The sequence below is a fragment of the Anser cygnoides genome, chromosome 7 (assembly GCF_040182565.1).
Source record: "Anser cygnoides isolate HZ-2024a breed goose chromosome 7, Taihu_goose_T2T_genome, whole genome shotgun sequence".
NCBI lineage: Eukaryota > Metazoa > Chordata > Aves > Anseriformes > Anatidae > Anser > Anser cygnoides.
This window is the reverse complement of record NC_089879.1, coordinates 22659244-22680206: the sequence shown is the minus strand read 5'-3', so window position 1 is coordinate 22680206 and position 20963 is coordinate 22659244. Positions and strand designations below refer to the sequence as shown.

General features: G+C 40.5%; 1 protein-coding gene and 1 long non-coding RNA gene across 9 annotated transcripts in view; both read right to left on the bottom strand.

The window, feature by feature from the left end:
• The window catches only part of PRKG1 (protein kinase cGMP-dependent 1), a 466622-nt gene that overhangs the window by 15754 nt on the left and 429905 nt on the right, over positions 1–20963 (bottom strand). For 6 of the 8 annotated variants that reach the window (XM_048069304.2, XM_013171986.3, XM_048069303.2 and 3 more), the window contains 2 exons: positions 6221–6360; positions 592–681 (listed from right to left, as the gene is read on the bottom strand). In XM_048069304.2, coding sequence (XP_047925261.1) covers positions 592–681; positions 6221–6360 — 230 coding nt within the window. Of the gene's footprint in view, positions 1–591; positions 682–6220; positions 6361–6444; positions 6771–6862; positions 7029–20963 lie in introns of those variants that run through there. The other 2 variants (XM_048069305.2, XM_048069307.2) reach the window with 2 other exon arrangements.
• Positions 12550–20963, bottom strand: LOC136791293 (uncharacterized). Its single transcript, XR_010832946.1, has 2 exons — positions 14648–20963; positions 12550–12733 (listed from the first exon to the last, which is right to left on the bottom strand). It is a non-coding gene; the product is annotated as an uncharacterized lncRNA (long non-coding RNA).

The following is a 20963-nucleotide window of genomic DNA, read 5'->3' as shown; positions in this document are numbered from 1 at the left end:
CATGGTGCCCAAAGTCTCTGACACCCTTATGACAGTCCCCCATTTTCCTATCAAGGGCCTGAACCTCCAGACAGGCTCCCAAACATGAGAAACAGTTGCATGGGCACCGAGGATGCAGCTGCAATCTCTGTGATCAGAAAAGGCCAACATTAAAATAAACCATCAACTATTCAGGGGTATGGAGTACTTCTGGTGTGAACACAATACCCTTCAGAGATGAAGACACTTATCATGAATACAATTTATCACATGATTATCATCATTACCACCATTACTTTCTGTATCTTTTCCAGGTTTGTAGAGATGTCATGAGAAAGTAGCTTGAGCTAAGTCTCCATTTATATAAAGCCTTGTACATGTTGGAAATAACCTAAATCAGTCCTAAGGGTATTCCCAGTTATAATTGGATTCCCTTTGTCTCTAGTCAACTGCATAGGAACAGAAATATTAAACTATTTCCTCATCTTCCGGGGATCTTAAATTAAACATAACACACTAAGACAGGTTTTGCACATGAAAAAGACCCTTGGTTATCTGAAGGCGTGTTAAAAAATATTCAGCTTTTTATGACAATAACTTTTTAAAACTCACCTGTCCCTGAGAATTGTCCACAGCTCTCCACCTAGACAAGCTTCCATCAGCATGTACAGGTACTTGCTGTCCTTGAATGTCCTGTAGAGCCTAGCGTTGGAAAACAAGAAAATAGTATAACATTGACTGTAAAAGTCAAGGTGCCAATTGTTCCCACTTGTCACAGACCGTGTGCTTCATCCCAGGAAGTACCACAAGACTGGGGGGATCTTACAGAGCTAGTGCTGAATTTATGAAGATCATTTCAATCTCTCATCAGTCCTTTGTATCGCATGGGAAATAATTCAGCAGAAAAAGATGGGAATTTGAGTCATAGAATCACAGAATCATTAAGGTTGGAAAAGACCTCCAAGATCATCTGGTCCAACCATCACCCTACCACCAATGTTACCCACTAAATCATGTCCAACCTTTCCTTAGACACCCCCAGGGACGGTGACTCCATCACCTCCCTGGGCAACCCATCCCAATGCCTAATCACTCTCTCTGAGAAGAAATGTCTCCTCATTTCCAACCTGAACCTCCCCTGGCGCAACTTGAGGCCATTCCCTCTAGTCCTATCACTAGTTATCTGTGAGAAGAGGCCGACCCCCAGCTCCCCACAGCTTCCTTTCAGGTAGCTGCAGAGAGCAATGAGGTCTCCCCTGAGCCTCCTCTGCTCCAGACCAGACACGCCCAGTGCCCTCAGCCGCTCCTCACAGGCCTTGTGTGCCAGGCCCTTCACCAGCTTCGTAGCCCTTCTCTGGACACGCTCCAGGGCCTCGATGTCCTTGTACTGAGGAGCCCAAAGCTGAACACAGTACTCGAGGTGCGGCCTCACCAGAGCAGAGTACAGGAGGACGATCACCTCCCTTGTCCTGCTGGCTGCACGAGTCCTGACACAAGCCAGGATGCCGTTGGCCTTCTTGGCCACCTGGGCACACTGCCGGCTCACGTTCAGGGGAGCATCGACCAACACCCCCAGGTCCTTTTCCTCTGCACAGCTTTCCAGCCACCCTGCCCCAAGCCTGTAGTGTTGCATGGGGTTGTTGTGGCCAAAGTGCAGGAACCAGCACTTAGCCGTGTTGAACATCATCCCATTGGCCTCTGCCCATCGACCCATCCTGTCCAGGTCCCTCTGCAGGGCCTCCCTACCCTCTGGCAGATTGACACTTCCCCCCAACTTGGTGTCATCTGCCAACTTACTGAGGGTGCATTCAATTCCCTCATCCAAGTCATCAGTAAAGATATTAAAGAGGATGGGCCCCAATACCGATCCCTGGGGAACACTGCTTGTGACCAGTTGGCAGCTGGATATCACTCAATTAATGAAGTATATCACAGCAAAAGAAGCAATTACAATTGCTCTGAGTACTAAATATAAAGTCTGACACTTCTAATGGCATAACCTGACACTTGGCTTTCCAGATTTGCTTGAAAAATAAGTTTTCTTACCATTTTAATAATGTCTGTATCATCTTATTCTTCATGCTATGGATACAGCTGTAGATCTGCAGTATTCCTTCTTCCATTTCAAGGAAGTGCTGCCCAATTTGTGATTCATTTCAGAACTTAAAACCACTGATTTAGTCAAGTTTAAAGAGAACCTGTTGACATTTAGGTATCTAAATGCACCCTTCCTCTTTATCCCCGGGACTGAATGTGGAGGAAAATTTGGCTAAAGAGATAGATGGGCCAGGATTTATGAACCCATATTCCTTCTCAATGTGATATATTAAACAAATGCAACTATGAAACTACAGAAATAAACATAGGGAATTCAATGTCAGCTACTTCATTTGATTTTAATATTGAACCAATTTTTCCCCCCAAAGCTCTGAGGTGGGCAGCAGTATCTCAAAGACTTGCAGGAAGACAGGCGAAGAGGGGAGGGGAAGAAATTTGCTTGTCAGGGAAAGGAAACCCATCAGGCACCTTAAGACTAGGCCGTATGATAGACCAGGGGGTTAAAAAATATTTAAAAAGGCAGGATTTGGTTCATTTTGCAGGCGTTCTGTTAAATATTAAGGTAAAGGGCAAAACTTGGGTCTGGTATGCCTCTACATCATGATGCTAGACAGAATTTGTTTCCTGTGTGTGTTTGCATAGCACAGCACACAGCTTAGCAGCAGCTACCTGATACATTTTTAACATGTTTAACAGAAAAAATTCCAACAACTGCAGCTGTGATGTGGGCAGGACATTGGGTACTTGCTGATTGTCCTGCTGAAGCTAGGACAGGGTCTGTTACTGCTGTCTGAATCAATCTCACTCTTCCCTGCTTTCACATGCATTAGAGGTCATAAGATTAAAAAAATAAAAAAATCACAGAATATGCTCAGTGCTTATCTACCTGTGAAATATTCTGTAGCTAGAATGTACTAAATGTGGCCACAATGAAATTTAATGGAAAAAAACAAACTTGTGTTTTAGTTTCCCTTACTATAATATTACCTATGTTGACATTTAAAACCTCAGTTATGCATCTCAGAAAAGTTGGATCAAACTAATTGGCCACTTCATATGTTTAAAATTTATGGATTTAAGAAAAAAATATCATATTCTTGCCAGTTGGACAGAAGAAAATTTATACTACAACACCATCATTTCATCTACATTAAGGTTTACAGAAAACCTACATCTTCAAGAACCCCAAATATGGATAATTAAATATTTTTGATTGCCTGTTAATTTAAATGCTACTGAAATAAAGCACTACTTTCTCTACTTAAGGCAGCCCTGCTGAAAGTTTACTTTCCAGAACATCTTATGGGCATCAAATCTGGCCAATCAAATATTGTTTATCAACTTTAACAGAAGTGCAAAGTTTATACATGAGATGTACAGCATGAAGTATGAAACCACAGTATTTCAGTAGATCAAGAAGTTATAAGTTTGAAATGTCACAATATTGGAATTCATTCCTTTCTTCATTTTCTTACTCATCTAAATATTTGCAGATCCGCTGCAGACATCCGTGGCTCAACACTTGCTTGCTCCTTTACCAAATCCACACATAGCATTTTGTTCTGTAAAGTTGTTACTTTATCTATGAGTAAATTTTATTGAGTGATATTTGGCTTTTTTTTTCTTTTTTTTTTTTCTTGGCTTAATGCATTTTAAAAACCTAACTGAAACACTTTTCCAAGATTTTTTGCAAACAGTTTCATGAAGAATTAGGAAAACAATTCTATTCTTCAGGAATTCTGTCTTTCCCATTCTGTTATCCCAGAGGTTGTCCATGGTTCAAGATCATTTTAAACCTACCTTTAACCTAACATCTCAAAACACAATTAGTCTACCAAAATGGCAACATCTCTGCCTGTAGTACCCAGAAAAAAATTTCGCAGCTACAGGCCTGGCCCAAAAAAGGATATAAACAGGCTATGAATAAATTTAGGACAGAAAGTAGAAGACAACTCCAAATCCCTGTGGAGCTGCAAAAGGAGAAGTGAGAGGGAAAAGCGGGCATGGGGTTTGATAAGCCAGTGAAGATTTTCTAGTTTCTAGCAGCTGCAATAAGAAAAGGTTGGGCTTTGTGGTTTAGAAAGTCCCTCCCCAGTGCAGGATGTCTAAGGGTACTAAAAGTGTTTAGGGGAGGCTTGTTACTGTAAAGGACAGGAAATATTGCATGATATGGAAAGAAAAAAAGGGATTCAGTTTGGCCCTACATCTGAACTGCCTGCTTTGTCAATAGTGGACAGGTCATTTTACATGCGTATGCAAGTAATAGTGTAACATAATTATATAATACCATATAAACATATATAGTGATGTTATAGCTAGAGACAGACACAGAAAAACAGGAATATATGACCAGACATAGCAGCAGCAAATAACTCAGCCTGACTGAAGTCCACTACACTGGCATGCTGTGAAGGCTGCACTGAATCAAAAATTGAGTTTTGATGGAAACTGCCAGGCCATAAAGCACTGGAAAAAGTTCTTCCTTCATCCTGTCTTCTTGTCACCTTTTCCATTTTGGGCTCACTTTGGAACAAGAAGAAGACTGGGATCATTTCAAAGTTCATCTTATCACTGTTTCTCAGCATTCAAAGCATTTACCTGCTTTGGCAAAGGGGTCGGACCCGATGATCTCTCAAGGTCCCTTTCAACCCCTATAATTCTGTGTAATTCTGCCCTAGACCTATGATCACTGCACCCTTTTTCCCCACTTGCCTATTGAAAGAACAAAAAACTTAAAAATAAGGAACTTCGGTGTATTTCTTTTATTAGCTATGAATATCAGTGGCTCCATAAGCAAATGTCTGTAGGCTCAGGCTTTTTATTTAGGAGTGGGTATTCTGGAAATGGTGTTAAGATGTCCCTCTGGTCGGCTGGCTCTGCATTTCACCTTTCTTTACACCAACATATTAAGCCAGCTCAGGCTTCAGAAAATAGATCTATAGGCTGAAATAGCCTGCAAGGTATATTTGGCTCTAGCCTAGGTAACGGGGGCATGTTTGTGAATCAAGTATTACAGTGTGAAGGAAATTGCAGCCGGGTACAATGTCAGCGTGCAGTTGTCACCAATGAATCACAGGTGAAGCCTGGGCTCCTGGGGAATCCCAGGGATCAGCCAGGCTTTTGGCCAACACTCGCAGCGGTTCTGCCTGTGAAGGAAATACCCCCTTAGCAGCTGATGGGTTGCCGCCGCTGCCACGCACTTGTCCTTACATTTTGTCACAGTGGTTTGGTTTCTCTCCTGGGTTAGCACGCCTCTCTCCAACACTTTTTGGGAGAGGGGTTGATCTCTTTCAGCAAAAGCCAAGGGCTTCAGCCCACCTCTTTGGGGGTGGGATGAAGCATCCTTGGCTTAGACATGAGGTTTGTCTTTTAGATAGCTCCAGACTGGGGAAATGCATTACCCCATCAGAGGTCCTGACCGCCCAGCACTCTGATCCTGACCTAAAACATATAAAAGGACTGTTTCTCCTTCCTGCAGACAGATACTCATAAACTTGAGGCATCAGAAATCTTCAATATTAGGGTCAGAACAAACAAAAATGACTAACACCTGGTTTTGTTCCCTGAAGAATTGCATCTGCTTAAGTTTCAGGAAGCATACAACTTCAGTGCGTTTGCTCAAGATGAGTCAAGGGACAATGAATCAAGTCTACTTAATATACCTTAAATATGCAATGGATACAACCGGTTATTCGCATAACAGCACATGATCTCCAAAGATGAAACCGTGCCTTCTAGCTTCCTTTTGTGAGATGGAAAATTCAGAAGAAAGAGGAAAATTCCTATTGAGCAGGGGCAACACTACGTCATAGTGTGTATGTCTACGTGGAGCATCACACGCTGGCATCAGCAAATCTGCCCATGATCTGGGATGGCAATGTGTTTGCTCCAGGAGCCACAAAGCCATGTTAGCACAGCACAGGGACCAAGCAAATCAGTTAAGACATGGATTTAGTTTAGGCTTGGGAAGAAATTCCCGATTCCCTATGGGCAGAATAATTTCATATTTTCCTGGAAAAAAACAAACTTATTCTATATGCTGTATTTGCAGTCACTTGCAGGGAAGCTATGGCTGAAGTGTTTTTTTAATGATGCATGGATAAAACCTATGTGGTTTTATCAAATGCTGAGACTGGCCGTCCTTTGCTCCATCACGGCAGTGTGTGGGACAGAGGGACAGTACCTCACGATGAAGTCCGAGTGAGCGCTCTGCATGATCTGCTTCTCTGAGCGGATGTGCTCCTGCTGTCTCGTGTCCACTATGTGACGTTTCTTCAGGATTTTCATCGCAAACGTTTTTGACTCTTCACTTTTCAACTGGACCTTGGGTAAAGTAGGCAAATGCAGTGGTTAGAAGCAAGGCACATCCCCTCACTAAGCTGTGACAGCCTAACTGCATGGGCTCACCACCTATCCTTCAGAAAAGTTGAAAAACAAATTTCCTTCAGGAAAAGCACAATGCACTTGAACAAGAGCTTGGTTGTAGAGCCTGAACATTCCCGCCACATGTTTTCTGCCGTCACACACAGGTCACCTCCTGCACAATCCAACATTTCACCAATGGAAACTCTTCTTTTGCCCCATATTTATGTTCTCTTCGTACCTCTTCAGGCATCAGCTTCATTTGAATATGAAGCAGACTTTAACCCATTGCTACACCAGGTACTGCTGTTTGCTACGAGGGTATGCCGTTAAATTGAAAAGCCATTTCCAAAACTTATTGTTGAAGGGAAAACCCAACTGTCAGCATTATTTTCAAGTCAGAAAATGCTGCTAGCTAATGTACAACTTTCATAAAGCCTTCTATAACTAGTAACACATGTACCGCCTCTGGCAGGGAAACGCAGTCCTTGGATGTTTTTAAGGGATGAGTGGAGCTGGCTTTTTAACACCACTGCTTTGTCACGTCTTTACTTTTAACCTTAAGCTTCAGCAACCTATTTTTAGCCTGATTTCCCAAGATGAGGTTGAAGGGAGTAGTTTGTTTGCTTGCCAATGTTACCGTGGTAACTTCTGAACCCTGAACCATTCCCAGCTAGCTCTAAGCAACAGGTACAAATCCCAAAGAAAACTACTACTGAACTATCCCTTCCATCTTGGTCATCCCCTATTAGTCACCACCAAATGAGAAAGCAGCCTCATCACTGGCCTACCAAGCCTCTTAGTTTGCTAAATTCCTTCATCAGCTGCTCACCATAATATTGCCAGTTAAGTGCTTGGGAAAAACATTACGCTTACAGTAAGAGGTGCCACTTGGTGACTTCTATTTTGGTTTTCTTGCAGGAATTTGGCCTCAGCCAGCAGACAACATCTTGTCTGTCATGAGCTTCATCAGGAATTCAGCTTGCCTTTTAAGTTAGGAGACAACATTAATGCAACGGCATTTTATTTAATATATTGTCTATCTTTATATTTTTTTTAATAACAGAAATATGAGATGTGACACCTTCAAAACTTCTCCCAGGCTGCCTCTACAACCATAGCCTTGAGCAGTTTCCTCTGTATTTGTGTGGTAATGGTTCAGGTTACAGGGAAAATACAAGGAGGGATGGCATCTACAGCAGCAAGTCTTTGTCAGAAATCAGACTGGTACCCAGATGTACACCAAGGCACCTACAGCTTAAGGAGATCAGATCCAAAAAGCTGATTCTCAGATGGCAAAGAGACACATCACACAGATTCCCAACACAACTAGAAGTGATTAAGAAATATACACTAATAAAGGAGAATCCACCTTCTATGGCCTAATATTTTCATTACAAATTCTTCATTAATGCTGTTTCAGTGTTTTCATCTACAATGGCCCAAAACGCAGACATTATAGCTCACATCACCACCATAAATCTTGTCTCTGCCTGCTAGAGAACAGAAGCTGCAGAACTTTGTGATGTGTAATTTGTATGACATGGTTTAGGACTAATGAATTTAATAAAGTCAGGAAAATCTGAAGATGGAATGAACTTCCTGATTGCTCTTATGTTTCTCAAAACACCTGTGGACATCTCAATTTTGCCACCATTTTGCTATTGCTTTCAGAGAAGTACCTTCCCGTTCCACGATCTGATTTTAGGTTTGCAATCACTGCTTGGTGCAATATTGGTGTGCTCAAGTACATATATTAACATATATGCATGTATGTATATATGTATGCATGTATTTATCTGCCTGTTTTAAAACCACTTGGGGTTTCTGTCATCATATTGGTGGCTTTTCATTTTCCCTGCAGCCACAAGCATTTCCAATCCCACATGAAACTTCTTTTTCCAAAGGCACTATTCTACATCTCACACTGAGACTCATAATTATTATCTTTGCATGAAGCCTGTGCTCGCCATTTAATCTTCATGGAGACAGGGTACAAAGACCTAAACAATCCACATAAAACAAAGAAAAACATTTTTCCTCGTCTCTGAGGTTATTTATTGAGCTCCCTGGTTATTTATTGAACTGGAGCTGCACGATGCTGCTCTGCTACATGTTTTGACCACAGCTCAAAGCAGAACGAAATTCTGCATTTACTCCAGACTGAAAGTGATAAAAATGTGTTTGGTTTGGGGTTAGAGCTTTTTTTTTTTTCTTTTCTTTCATTTTGAATAAACAAATGGCATATGGACTTTAATTCAACTGTTTGAACTAAATTATTTGACATTATCCAATCTAAATCAAACCAGGCTGTTTCAGGGGAATGGGGAGATTAGGGCAGTGACACAGGGGATGAAGCAATGATGAAGGTAAGGAAAAACTTGGGGTGACCAAAATTTACTAAATCTTGCAAAAAAAAAAACAAAAAACATTAAGCTTTAGTATGATTAAGAAATATACTTCTGGAGAATTCATCCCTCCTCCTTTGGATGGCAATCCAGATTGCTGGACAGCCTCATCAACCTCACCCATCCAGTGAAGTGTAATCAGCTGCCATGCAAATTATTTCAAACAAAAGTCTGTGCAAAGCCATATCACATGTTACAGATCAGATTTGTTTTCTTTTAGTGTGTATTTTTTTTGGTTAGGTTGTTCAGAAACAAACAATAAATGAACAAGGGAGCCAAGAAAGTAGATCTGCTAGCAAACTTGAAGACTAGTCAGTCAGTTTGAACATGAAACATTTTCAATAAAATGATATTTAGCACTTCTAAACTTAGTCAAAACACAAATCCATATTTCTCTTTCTAACGTTAATCTTTACTAGATGTCAGTGTTAAAAATAAACATGACAACTGGGTGGAGTCTCAGATCACTGAATTCCAGAATTATAAAGTGAAATAAGCATAAATCTAAATTTGTCCACTTATGGTGTAACATTTTGATAACAGGTATTCTGACTACTTGTCAAATTTTTGTGTCTTTCATTAGAAAAGTTATTTCTCTCTCTTTTTTTTTTTTGATTATTGTTTTTTCATGTATGCCTGGACTACTTTGAGGAAGTAATCTGCTTTCCTATACTTACCTGTACACCTTCAAAAGAAGTACAGGAAAAGAAATTACTATAAGGAAGCAAAAGGCAGCATTTTTATTTGGCGTTTGATAATGTTATCACTGACACAAATGTTTAAATATGGAACAAACAAGCAGCTACAATTAGCTAATGCGAGACTTTGACCTTATGCCACAGGAGAATTTATATAAATTTTCCATTCCCTCTCCTAATATGCTTCATAATGCAGAGGATTTGCAAGAAGTTGAGAGCATGGGGGGATTAATCTGCATTAAATGTGCTGATGCACTGAAACATACTGCTGAAGTACAAAATCTAAGGCCTAAATTTTGGATCACTTTCCTTCCTATGTTTTTCTCTGAGCTGGTTGTCCACCTGGACAACAAATCCCGCAGACTTCTCCTTCTCCAGCATGCCTTAGTCCTCCCCTTGGTTTGGAGTTTCTGCTGTCACTGCCAAATGAGGGACTGTGATGACTATTTTTTTATGATGTAAAGCTGGCCATCTCCAGATCATTTCTACTATTCCTATAAACAGTAATTTTTAATGTTAAGCTCATGGTAATTTATAGAAAAAAGAACATGTCTAATTCCAATCTAATTACAAAAGTTGAAAAAAAAATCCAAGAGTCACCTGCACTTTTCACTTTAAAATACAGGATTAATGTTGGGATGCTGAGAATGGGCTGCTAAGAACACCCTGTCCTTCAAATATAATGAAAAAAAAAAAGCACATGAAGCCACAAAACCACAAAGATTTTGTCTCTCAGCTCAGAGGGAGGTGGATATGCTGGGCAGGAAGCTCAGCCTTCCAAACAAACCCACCACAAAAATCTCCTAAATGCTTTAGAGAAATGGAAAAGGCAGGCAGTTTGCAAAGGAGCCATCTTTGCTATACAGCCCAGGAGATCAGCTTTGACACAATTTGAAGCAACATCTTAAATTTCAAAGGCCCCAGGACTATTGATTTGGTGGAGACGTGCTGGAGCCTTGGGTTTCAATCATTTTTCTCCAAGAGGATTGACACAGGGTAACCAGCAGCCTCCAACTCTCTCAGTTTTTTGCAAGTAAAAAGCATTTCTAGTCCCTTCCCTCCTTCTTTTCTAATTCCTCTTCTTGCTTTGTCCTTACATAGTCATTGCCCTTTCACCAGTGCAAAATTATCTCTTTTGGAGATGTAGAGCACTGAGAGTAAGAGCAAACAGCATGGCCAGTGTAAATGTCCATGTTCACTGAAAATAATAACGTGCATATTTTACTGAAAGGCCCACTGGCAGGGAAAAAACTACAAATTAAATCTGTAACACTGAGTACAGTGTTATACTTCCCCTTCTCCCTGCTTTCACAGATATTCTTCAGCCTTCCATTATGCAGCCACCTCGTCATCATGCTCCAGCACATGGTCCATGTTTGCAGTTCTGTCTCTCGCACAGGCTAAACTGAATTCAAAGCAGGCTGAACAGCAAAACTCCACCAATAGCAGACCACAGGCCCGTACCATCTTTGTCAGTGCAAAAATCCTCCAAAAAGTGAATCCTGATAAACCTATAGGTACTACTGATCAGGCTCCATCCTTGTTGGGCTCCCTCCTGGTCAGTCTGTGTAAGCTCTTGCCCTCTGTTAGAAATGACACTCTGTAGGAGGGTCTAATCCTTTTCATTTGTGGAACAATAGTACATTTTCTTGTCAAAAGGCAAAAGAAAATCAGTCGGGAGCATGGTGAAATAAAGCCCAAATACCACCCTAAACGGTGATGTACAAAACCAGTGGTAAGGGAAGTAAAATGCTTTACATCAGGTCATTCTGCAGGATTGTTACCCAGGAAGTGAGCTGCATCCCAGTGACAAAAAATAACAGCAGAAACCTTGTTTATAACTAAGTGAGGCAACTGCAGAAGCAAAATTTAATGGTGGCAGCCACATGCCACCTGGGAAGCACTGTCCACACTGAGTCATCGCCTCATCCCCTCCTCTTTGTCTGTGCTTCAGTATGATGCCCCATACCCAGGTCAGCAGGTACTTTTTTGGCAGCCTGTGTCATCACGACAAAGCCACCCCTGAGTGAACCCAAACAGATGGGTCTCTATCTGCAAATACATTCAACAAAAGTCCTTTAAGAGGACATGAGGAAAAGTCAGGGAAACAGGCTTAATTTTGCTGTTAATAATTTACACTCACAGGACTACATTTAACTTCTCAGCATTCAGAAAATAATGCTGCTTCAGTAAAGAAACTTAAAAAAATCCATTACGAAGTGGGTAAAGATGCCTTGGTGGTGAGTTCAGTAAGTAAGTTCAAGAGGAAAGCTACAAGATTAGGACAAGATGCAAACACAGGGGAGAAGAGGACAGGAAAAGTAGCTGAGAAGGAGATGGAGAGGGAGAAGGAGAATGACAAGGACAAGAGAAGAAGTCCCTTCTTCCTCTTCTGAGTCCTTGTTTCCTTAGCCCTTAGCTGGCTTCTCCTGCGCTCCCCGTGCTTACAGAAAAATGTTGCAACCACTCCAAAAATGTTGCTTTGCTTTATGATGTACAAACTTCTGCAACTTCCAAAACACACAGTGCGTTCAAAGCCTGGTCTGTTAACACAGCTATCATTCACATGCAAATAAACATGGTTTTTACCTTAGTGCTTTTTCAGTTTTTTTGGGGGAAAATGGATATTTATAAGACAAAATTGTGCATTTGTTGTGCAGTTGTGATTGTGCATTTTCTCTAAGAAGCTGACCCAGATAATATTTTCCTCTATGATACTCTGTGTAGACCCTTAAAGCCATGAAAGACATGAAAGAGCAACAGACCCATGGGCATGGAAGCAGGCCTGGACACATTTCGTATTTATAGTTTATCCTTCCTACATTTTGGCAGCTAAAATAGAGGTTACGATTTGAATGGCATTTGCCACTGAAAAATGCCCAGATTTCTTCTAACTGATGGAACGAGCATATTTGAACATGAATTCTTGCAGCTTCTGGACACTACGCTCACAAAAACTTTGCTCATAAGCTTCAGAGTTTTCTACTAATCCTCAGGGTAGCTGGCCTGGCTCCTAGCTAAATGAGAACACACAGTGAGCAGAGTTTGTGCAAGTAAAAAACATTTATTTTACTCTGGAGATGTGGCTTTTTCCTAAACGCTCAGTGATAGTGATCCTTTAGGAGCTGGCCAGAACCTTTTCTTGAAGTCTTGTGTACACTGCTGACAGACAAGTTTCTTGTTGCTAATGTCTCCTGCTGAACACCCACTGTGGGCATGGCGATACCTCTGTAACAACAAAGATGGTAGTTTAGACACCTTCCTAAAGGGCTTCTGCTAGCTGACTTATGTGTGCTTTATTTGGAAATAATGGAGAAATCAGGGCTATCATGAAACATGAATATCTTTGTATCACGTTAAATAACAACTGACTCAATGCAGCGCTTGGGAACTGAAGCGCAAATGCTTTTGCTTGCTGGGTATGCACAGGGTCCTTTATTTTCCATGGCTTCCCAACTAGATGCATTTGAAGCAACAAAAATAGCAGCAGCTGTTGCTGAGCGCAGCACTTGGGCTGCAGACAGGCTAACGAGAAGGCAAGCTGAGATCTCCTAATCCCAACAGCTGAACTGCTGCACGAACAAAGCAGCAGCGTTTCCCCCCAGCAAAAGAGTACAGCGTGTTTTTAGTACTAAATATACTTCTGTTCTCCCAGGATGAAACAGACTTCCCCAGAATGATATTTGTTGCCTTACAACTTGCTTTTTTTGCCAGCATTTGTTTTTATTAGGCAAGGGGGGAGATATCTTGCTCATATTTATTCCTCAAAGTATTTCAGATGTCTCCATTAAGGTTTTAAAGATACTTTGCTCATCTCCTTAAGGCCAGATTCAGCTGCTCTCCTCACCTAAGGCTTAGAGAGAAATTGTAGCTTGCATCTCCAAATCATAATAAGCAAGCTACCCAGTGCTTCTTACTCTATCCTTTCCACCTCGTGCTCAACATCACATAAACAAGTTTTTGATCAAGGCTGTTGGGAGAAGAGGAAGAATGCAGCTTATGGGGCCCACGTGTGAATAGGGATGGCGATCAGGCTGGATGAGACTGGGTCGAGACTAAAAAAAAAAGATCTTAAGATGAAAAAAAAATATAGAATAAAAATTATGTTTCTGGGATATACTGTAGGCTGAAATTTTGAAGGCTGAATCCAAGAATGAAATAAATGGGCATTAGAGTGGAAACTGTCTGTGCTGTCCTCATTTTCTTTGAAAAAAGTCTAGATTCATCTGGTTGGGGAAGAACTAAATATCATATCCTATCATACAGCACAATCAGAGTGCTATGGGACTCCATGGGAAAATACATTGCAAAATTATACTCCATGAGTACAAATAAATATGTACTAAAAATTCAAGTTCCTGAGAAAACCTCAGCTATTTAACAATTTAAGTTACTTAATCAAATTCTGACTTTTGCTAAAAATACATAATTCTACGTTTTGATCCCTGTACTGAAAATTGCTATTCAATGCTTGACAGCGTGAACAACTAAGTTTTTTATAAGCAAGGACATTGGGAAATGCATTAAAATTCACGCCTTTCTCTAAACCTCAGAAGTAAATATTTTTTTTTCAAAAATGTCTAGAAGGAAAAGGCTAACAACCAGTGAGGAATGTAAACTGTTTCATGCATAAAATCATTCCAGTAAAAAGTAAATACCAGAAGAAGGGTTATATAGTTAAAATATGTTAAACCGAATGGAAAAACTCACTACTGTGGTTTCCTGAAAATATGAGATGGACATAAAGTCTCAAACCTCCAACCCCAGCCCCACTCCTGAGTTTGGCTTTGTCCATAATACGGCACCTATTTTTACATCTTACTCCTACCTCCAGCGTGAGCCCAAGCCTCCAGCTTGACAACTCATATCCTGATCAGGACTCCAACAATATTTGATGTGCTACAAACAGTGTCTCATCTTTCCAAACCATGACAACATCCTTTCCATTAGCAGACAAGTCCCAAGAATATATTTCAATCTACAAAGTAACACCTGCCAAAGATGTATTCAATTCCATTGAGAATTAAAAATCAAAGGAAAAATAAAGAAAAAAGCCCTATCTGACAGTATCACTCAAATGTTTCAAATTAAGCATTCTGCATATAGTCAAGAAGGGCAGAAGAAAAAAAAAAAAGGCCAAACCTTCATAAGTAGCATTTTGCTCAGCTCCACAGCTGTAGTTTCATTATTGTCTGGATGTGGGATTTACTCAGGTACCTGATCTTCCAATCCTTCACTAAAACCAATTTTCTTGCCTTGACTGTACCCAAAGTACACAACCTTTCAGAAAGATGGAGACCAAAGGATTCTTAACAATTAAAAATAAGAAACATTTCAAAGATTTTTAAGAGAAGACTGATCTTTGTAGTGAAAAGCTTCATAATAGCTGTAACAAAACGATAGCTATGCAACTGGAAATTTCCACTGATAAATGTCTGAGTTATGCGTCTGTCACTCTATTGGAAGACAATTACAGGTTTTTTTGCCTTGCCATCTAATTAATTCACTAATGTTTTCATTTACAAAAAAAGGCTAGAGGCTATAATAAATTTGATTGCACTTCATCATCTGTGGCCAGATTTTTCTTAAAACATAAATAAAAATGAAAAATGCCATACTGCTCACTTTAAAAGGTCTTGCATAGTCCCAGTAAAATGTGGCAGAAACTAAGTTTTTATGTGTATGTCCTGATTAATCTCCATATTGTAAAGGAGTTTAGTTTTTAGTGGCCATGATCAAGCTGAAAGGAGGTTACAAGGAGGACTTCAAAGGGGTCTGTCTAGTATATAGCACCATTACATACTTTCATTAATGGTTTGGATAATGAAACAGGAAGAATATTATTAACTTTGCACATACTAAAATCAAGATAGAAAGGGCTATGAGTGCTTTTGAGAAGAGCAAGGGAATTAAATTTGATTTTTACAAATTGAAATGATGGCTTGAAATAAAAGGGATGCAATTCAGTGACGGCAAAGGCACTTAGCTGCACTTGTCCTGCTCTACCTGACCATGGGAAGGTACAGGTTGGACTAACGTACCTAGTCCGGGGCACTGCTAAAAGAGGGGAGAACCAACTGGGAACTGAGGAAACATAATGACCACCGACGTAGAAAGCATGAATTACATGTCAAGCTCACACGAAGAACATTTGTTTTTCCTAAAGGGGAGTATTTCAGGTTTATGTGATAATGGTCTTCAAATATATACAACTCTACTGCATGAGAAGGGAAGAAAGTGCCCCCAGGTCCACTTGAAACGAGAACAACAAATGACAGGCTGGGAGGTGTTAAATATCAGGAAAACTTTTCTTGCAGTGAGGAACAGGTAGGCACTGGAATAAGTTGCCTTGGGAGCCTTCTGCCCTGCAGACTTTCAATGACAAATCAGGGAAAAGTGGTCAGAAGTGGTTAAGTGTATTTGATTCTGCTGTGGGGCCACGGTGATCGATCTCTTTAGGTCCCTTCCAGCCCAAGATATAATGAACATATGGTTGAAATATGTGCTCTAAGTGCCACTGACTTCCGCAAAACTGCCAAACGTTGAAATATATGATTAAATATTTTGTCAAGTCAGGGCTAAAAGTTGGGCCTGTCCTTAATCTGCCTGTTCATACTGTTGCTCTCAGGATCCCCGAACCATGTGTTACCAAAGCAGTGCAGAAGGCACAGCTCCCTCCAAGCTCGCCTACGTGCAGAGGTAGTGCATAAGTCTGTAGGTTTTCGCCAGCATATCTGCCCTGAGAAGTGAGAAATATGTAGCTGAAACTAAGCCTCAATGGTGTGGGGTGGATGGGGTGTGGGGGAAACATTATTTTTGCAATTTTATAATAACAGGAGAGATTTAAAATCTCCTTCTCCCTTCTTTGAGTGATTGTTCAAAGTGATAACTGCACGTCACTATAACCAAGGCACGCGTTCAGGCCTGGACCTGATTTTTAGTCCACCTGTACTCAGCCATCATCTACATGAACTGATTCATAGCAATAATGACTCTAACCTTGTATGTTCAGATACTCTGATACATTTATTTCAGAGCTGTCTAAAATAATCTTGATTTAAATCCGGAACACGTGACCTGGGGCAGATGATTAGAAACATAGGACTTAAATTAAAAGGAAATTAAAGAGCAAAGACAAGAGCAATAAGTTCAGAAGAGATTATTTATGAAGGCTGAGAACACCTGACCTACATGTCTGTCCTTTGCAAAGTAGTGCTTTGCAGGACACAAACCCAAGACCATAGATTCATTCACTGTTGTAATGTGTTACTGAGGCACCCGGATCCCAACACAGAAGATGTTCAGCTGACACAGTCCTGACAAGCTGAGCAGCAAAAAATAGTGGATGCATCTGTTAATCTGTGCTATTAAACACAAGAAGTCCAGTCCTATTATTTCCCTTCTCCTATGCTAAGGGAGGTGTCCACAAGCTGGGTGAGAGGCACAGGAAGAGATGTCCCGGGGCTGCTTGCACCGTCTTGGCAGCTCTCCGAAATGCAGAAGGGTTGCCCTAGGAATGTGGCACCAGCCGGCCCTGGGCAGACTATGGGCTCTCGAACCCACTGTTTGTTTTTTTTTTAAACACTGTCACACAGCTCGTGCTGTACGCACACAAATGGCTCTGTTTGCACTATCGTAGGTCACTTGTTTCAATGATCCTGCTACAGAAACTTCACTGTCAGTGTTTAGAAGCAGTGCTACGATAATTCTTTTCCGTGGATAGCACATGGAAAAACTCCTTATTGCCTATTTTCATGGCAATTTAATATATTCACAGCTAACTGCAATGCAAACGGTGTGGAAAGACGGGAGACTCGGCAGACCGTGTTTTGACTGACACGCAAGGACGCGATGCGGTTTCTGCCTAACGAGAAATGCCGCTCCTGTTCAGTGGCAGAGCTGGTTCCCAGGGCAAGCAGCATGGGGCAGCTCAGCTGCTCTGCCCCCTCAACAGCAGCCTGGATAAAAGCTGACTGCAGACAAAGTCCAGCTGGGGATAAAGGAGCAGAACAGCGGCCACAAGGACAAGACACGTTGTAAGAGGCATCAGGTAGCCATTAAAAATCTGGGCCAACTACGTACAACAGCAACGCAAATCTGTTGGAAATTTCTCTTGACATACGGAAAATAAAACTACTTAGAAAAGGTCCCACATGTGCTAACCAGGACTTCTCACCACAGGGAATAAGCTTTCTATTACAGGAACAAAACCAAGACAAAAAGATATTTCCACATGTTATCTCCATAGAATTGAAAATTACTTAACTAACAGGCTCTCTGGCCTGAAGGACATGTACTACCATATAAATTCATTGATGGGATGAACGCTGAAAACAGCCAGCATTCATGGAGGTGCCTGGAACAGCGAAGTGTATTTACACAGGCCACACCAGAACATTAAAAAATGCATGCAAATGGGAACATTATTTGCCTTTGGCCAGCAAGACCCAAACTCAGACCCAGACATTCCAGTTTCCAACCAGACACCGCCAGTGGCCCTCTGGAAGGGTATACTGATGTCCTGGGGGGCTTGTCCACAGCAGCTGGGGTTAAGCTATAAAAATCCTCTTCCTTGCAATGGACTTTATTTATTTGATCAATTTTACTCTTGGAAAGTGTAAAAATTGCAGTGTTTTTCAGGAACAAATTCCAGCGCTGCTGTGCATTAGCAAGATGCAGTAATACATGGAAGGAATAAAAGAGTCAAGTCCTCCGACACATTTTGCATTAGTTCATTTCTGGCTGTAAATCATAAAACATGTTTTTTGTACAGAAGACAGAAACAAGAGTTAGCAATTCTCGGCTCAGCTTTGATGAAAATATTCTCTTGTTTTAATAACATAATGACCTCATTTTTCCAGTACTCAACAATGAAATGGCAATTCGTAAAGGTACTTAGTTTTTTAAAGCTGAGAGAGTATTAACATAGTTTGCCTTGGTGATAAAGAAAAATAACGAAATCATGAGTGCTAAGCTAAACTTTTAAATATTTTTACCCTTCTGTGAGTAATTCAGTATTAATTAAGAACTGCTACAGTCTCTTTAGCAGACATATATGACTATTTAGTGATGTAATACATATTTATTTCCTACTTAACTAAAAATCTTAGGAATGTAAATCTGAAATATAAGGTTTTCTTGAGACACTTAGCTCTGCTGGCGAGTCTGAAAAGCTAAATGCAAATTGTTATCATGCTCACTTCAGGAGCAGTACCTGAAGAAGTCATTTGGTATGTTATACCTTCACATTTTCCTGCAATTTTCCTCTCTTCCCCATCTCACTTCTCTTGATTACTGAAACACCTTTCCCAAAGGAAAATGCCTTTGTCCCCTACATAGTCTTGTCCCCTCCTCCTTCATGTGGCAGGATCATTCACCCAGGCACAATGCAGGGAATAACTGTAATCACACCACACAAGCAACTTCAGTGTCACCAACAAACTGACAACAGGAAATTAATATGGGAAGTGGTTTAAGCTGATGAGAAAGCAGAAGACTCTTTGTCTGATTCACCGGTGTACTTATAATTTACCCAGAAAATGACCTTAACTAGCATTCCCCTGCTTAGGAGAGCAAGGGCAAGGGGAGTTAAACTCATCCTTGAAAAAAGCCCTAAATGGTGATCGAAATGTTTCTCCCATCACTAGCCTTTTGTAGGCTTTGTAGGTGGAACCAGGGCTTCTTGAAGGCTTCTGAGTTTTGGAACTCCGCAAAGATTTAAATATTTCTACCTGATTCTGATTTGATATGTTAAAGTGACAGCATGTTCATTCCTGCTCTTCTTCACACCTGACCAGATGTCATGCTTATATAATATTTAGTTTTTCTCAACATCTTATAGCTTCCAAATTAACTTTGAATGCAGCCAGAAGTAGTGGACTCATGACCATCACCCATACACAGTACAATTTTTTTTCACATCTGTGCATTTTTAGGGTACCTGAAGCAACCCCCCATGAAGACAAACTCATCCACCTTCCCAGGAACAACGTGAGGTATTCAAAGCTTGAAAATATACCCCCCAAAAACCCTACAACCCCACCCACTCACCCAATCAACCAAAAAAACATCTTAGAAATGAAAATAAACCTAGCAAGCTCCTTCCAAGATTCAAAACAAGCCCCCAAATGGTAGGTCCCTCACTACTGGTTAGCTCGGGCTGATACCCAGTGGTGTTATCAACTTAGGAAGCAAATCTCCTGAACTTTATAATGGTGAAAGACCTTCATAAGTGAGGTTGAGCACCACCCGAATTAAACTCCTGATCTAAAGTCTCCTCTGCAGAACATGACTGTAGAAGGAGCAGGGAAAGGACATCCTTCCCAGGCTGCACATGAGCTCCGGTGACTATCTTCCAAAACAACTGTTGCTAATATTAAATAAATAAAAACAAAAACCTAGGAAGGGATCAAAGTTCTCATTGATGTCCTCTGTTTTTTACAGTTTTACATAAATCCAAATAGGAAAAGTTAGAAACAAATCATATGGAAGAATGACTTCCACTTTTAACACTGATTTTATCCATTACATCACAAATAATTACCGAACTACTTATTTTGCCAGTTTTCCAGTTCCCAGCAATAAACAGATAATGTAAAAAAGTCATTTGGGGCTCTCATATGGTTACAGAATAAGGATTTCCCGTAAATCTTGTGGTGGCAGCAGTAAATGTTCACTTTTCTGCTCCTAACTTAAAGGAGTTCCTAACATACTGTACTGGTGTTCAGTATCAGAAACTCCTCCTTGGTCAGCATGTTGATGTAAACTAAGCTCCTTCTTTCTATTACAAGTTTTTGTATTTACATGGTATTACAAATGGTCAAAAAACAGCTGCTGATCCATGCTCCTCCTGCTCAGATTTTGTTTTAATAAAGACTACGTAGTTCTAAATCTAAGCAGAGCAAAAAGCAAGCCCTGTTTTTGCTTTTTCACTAAAATTCACAGAATCTTTAGTGAAATACTATTTTTCTGTGAATTGTTATTATAATTAAATCTACAGTTTCCGTGATAATCAAGTAGATCTACCCCTAGATCTGAATTAGAAACTGCTTAGAGGAGACATCGCACCATTATTCCAGTTTTTGCTAAGCAAGATTTTAAGATTTTTTTGCTCTTTCAATCTTATCACTTACTCAACAGCTGTGCAACTATTCAGGTTCTTGCTAAAAGACAATCAATGTTATAAACAGTATTGCTTCAATGCATGACCATGTAGAGAGAAACGACACGCGCTCCTCTCTCCTCAACCTAGTATATATTTTTCAGTTACTGCAAAGTATTTATTCATTCGTTTTTATTTACCCAGAAATGTCATGCAGCTTTCTTCCACCATTAGAAAATATATAATCCTATCACATACTTCTCTTCTGGGAATTCTATTGTAATACTGAAGAAAAATAAAAAGACTCGTAACACAGTAGTGGTTCCCGAACATCACACAAAGTTCAAAGAAGAAAAG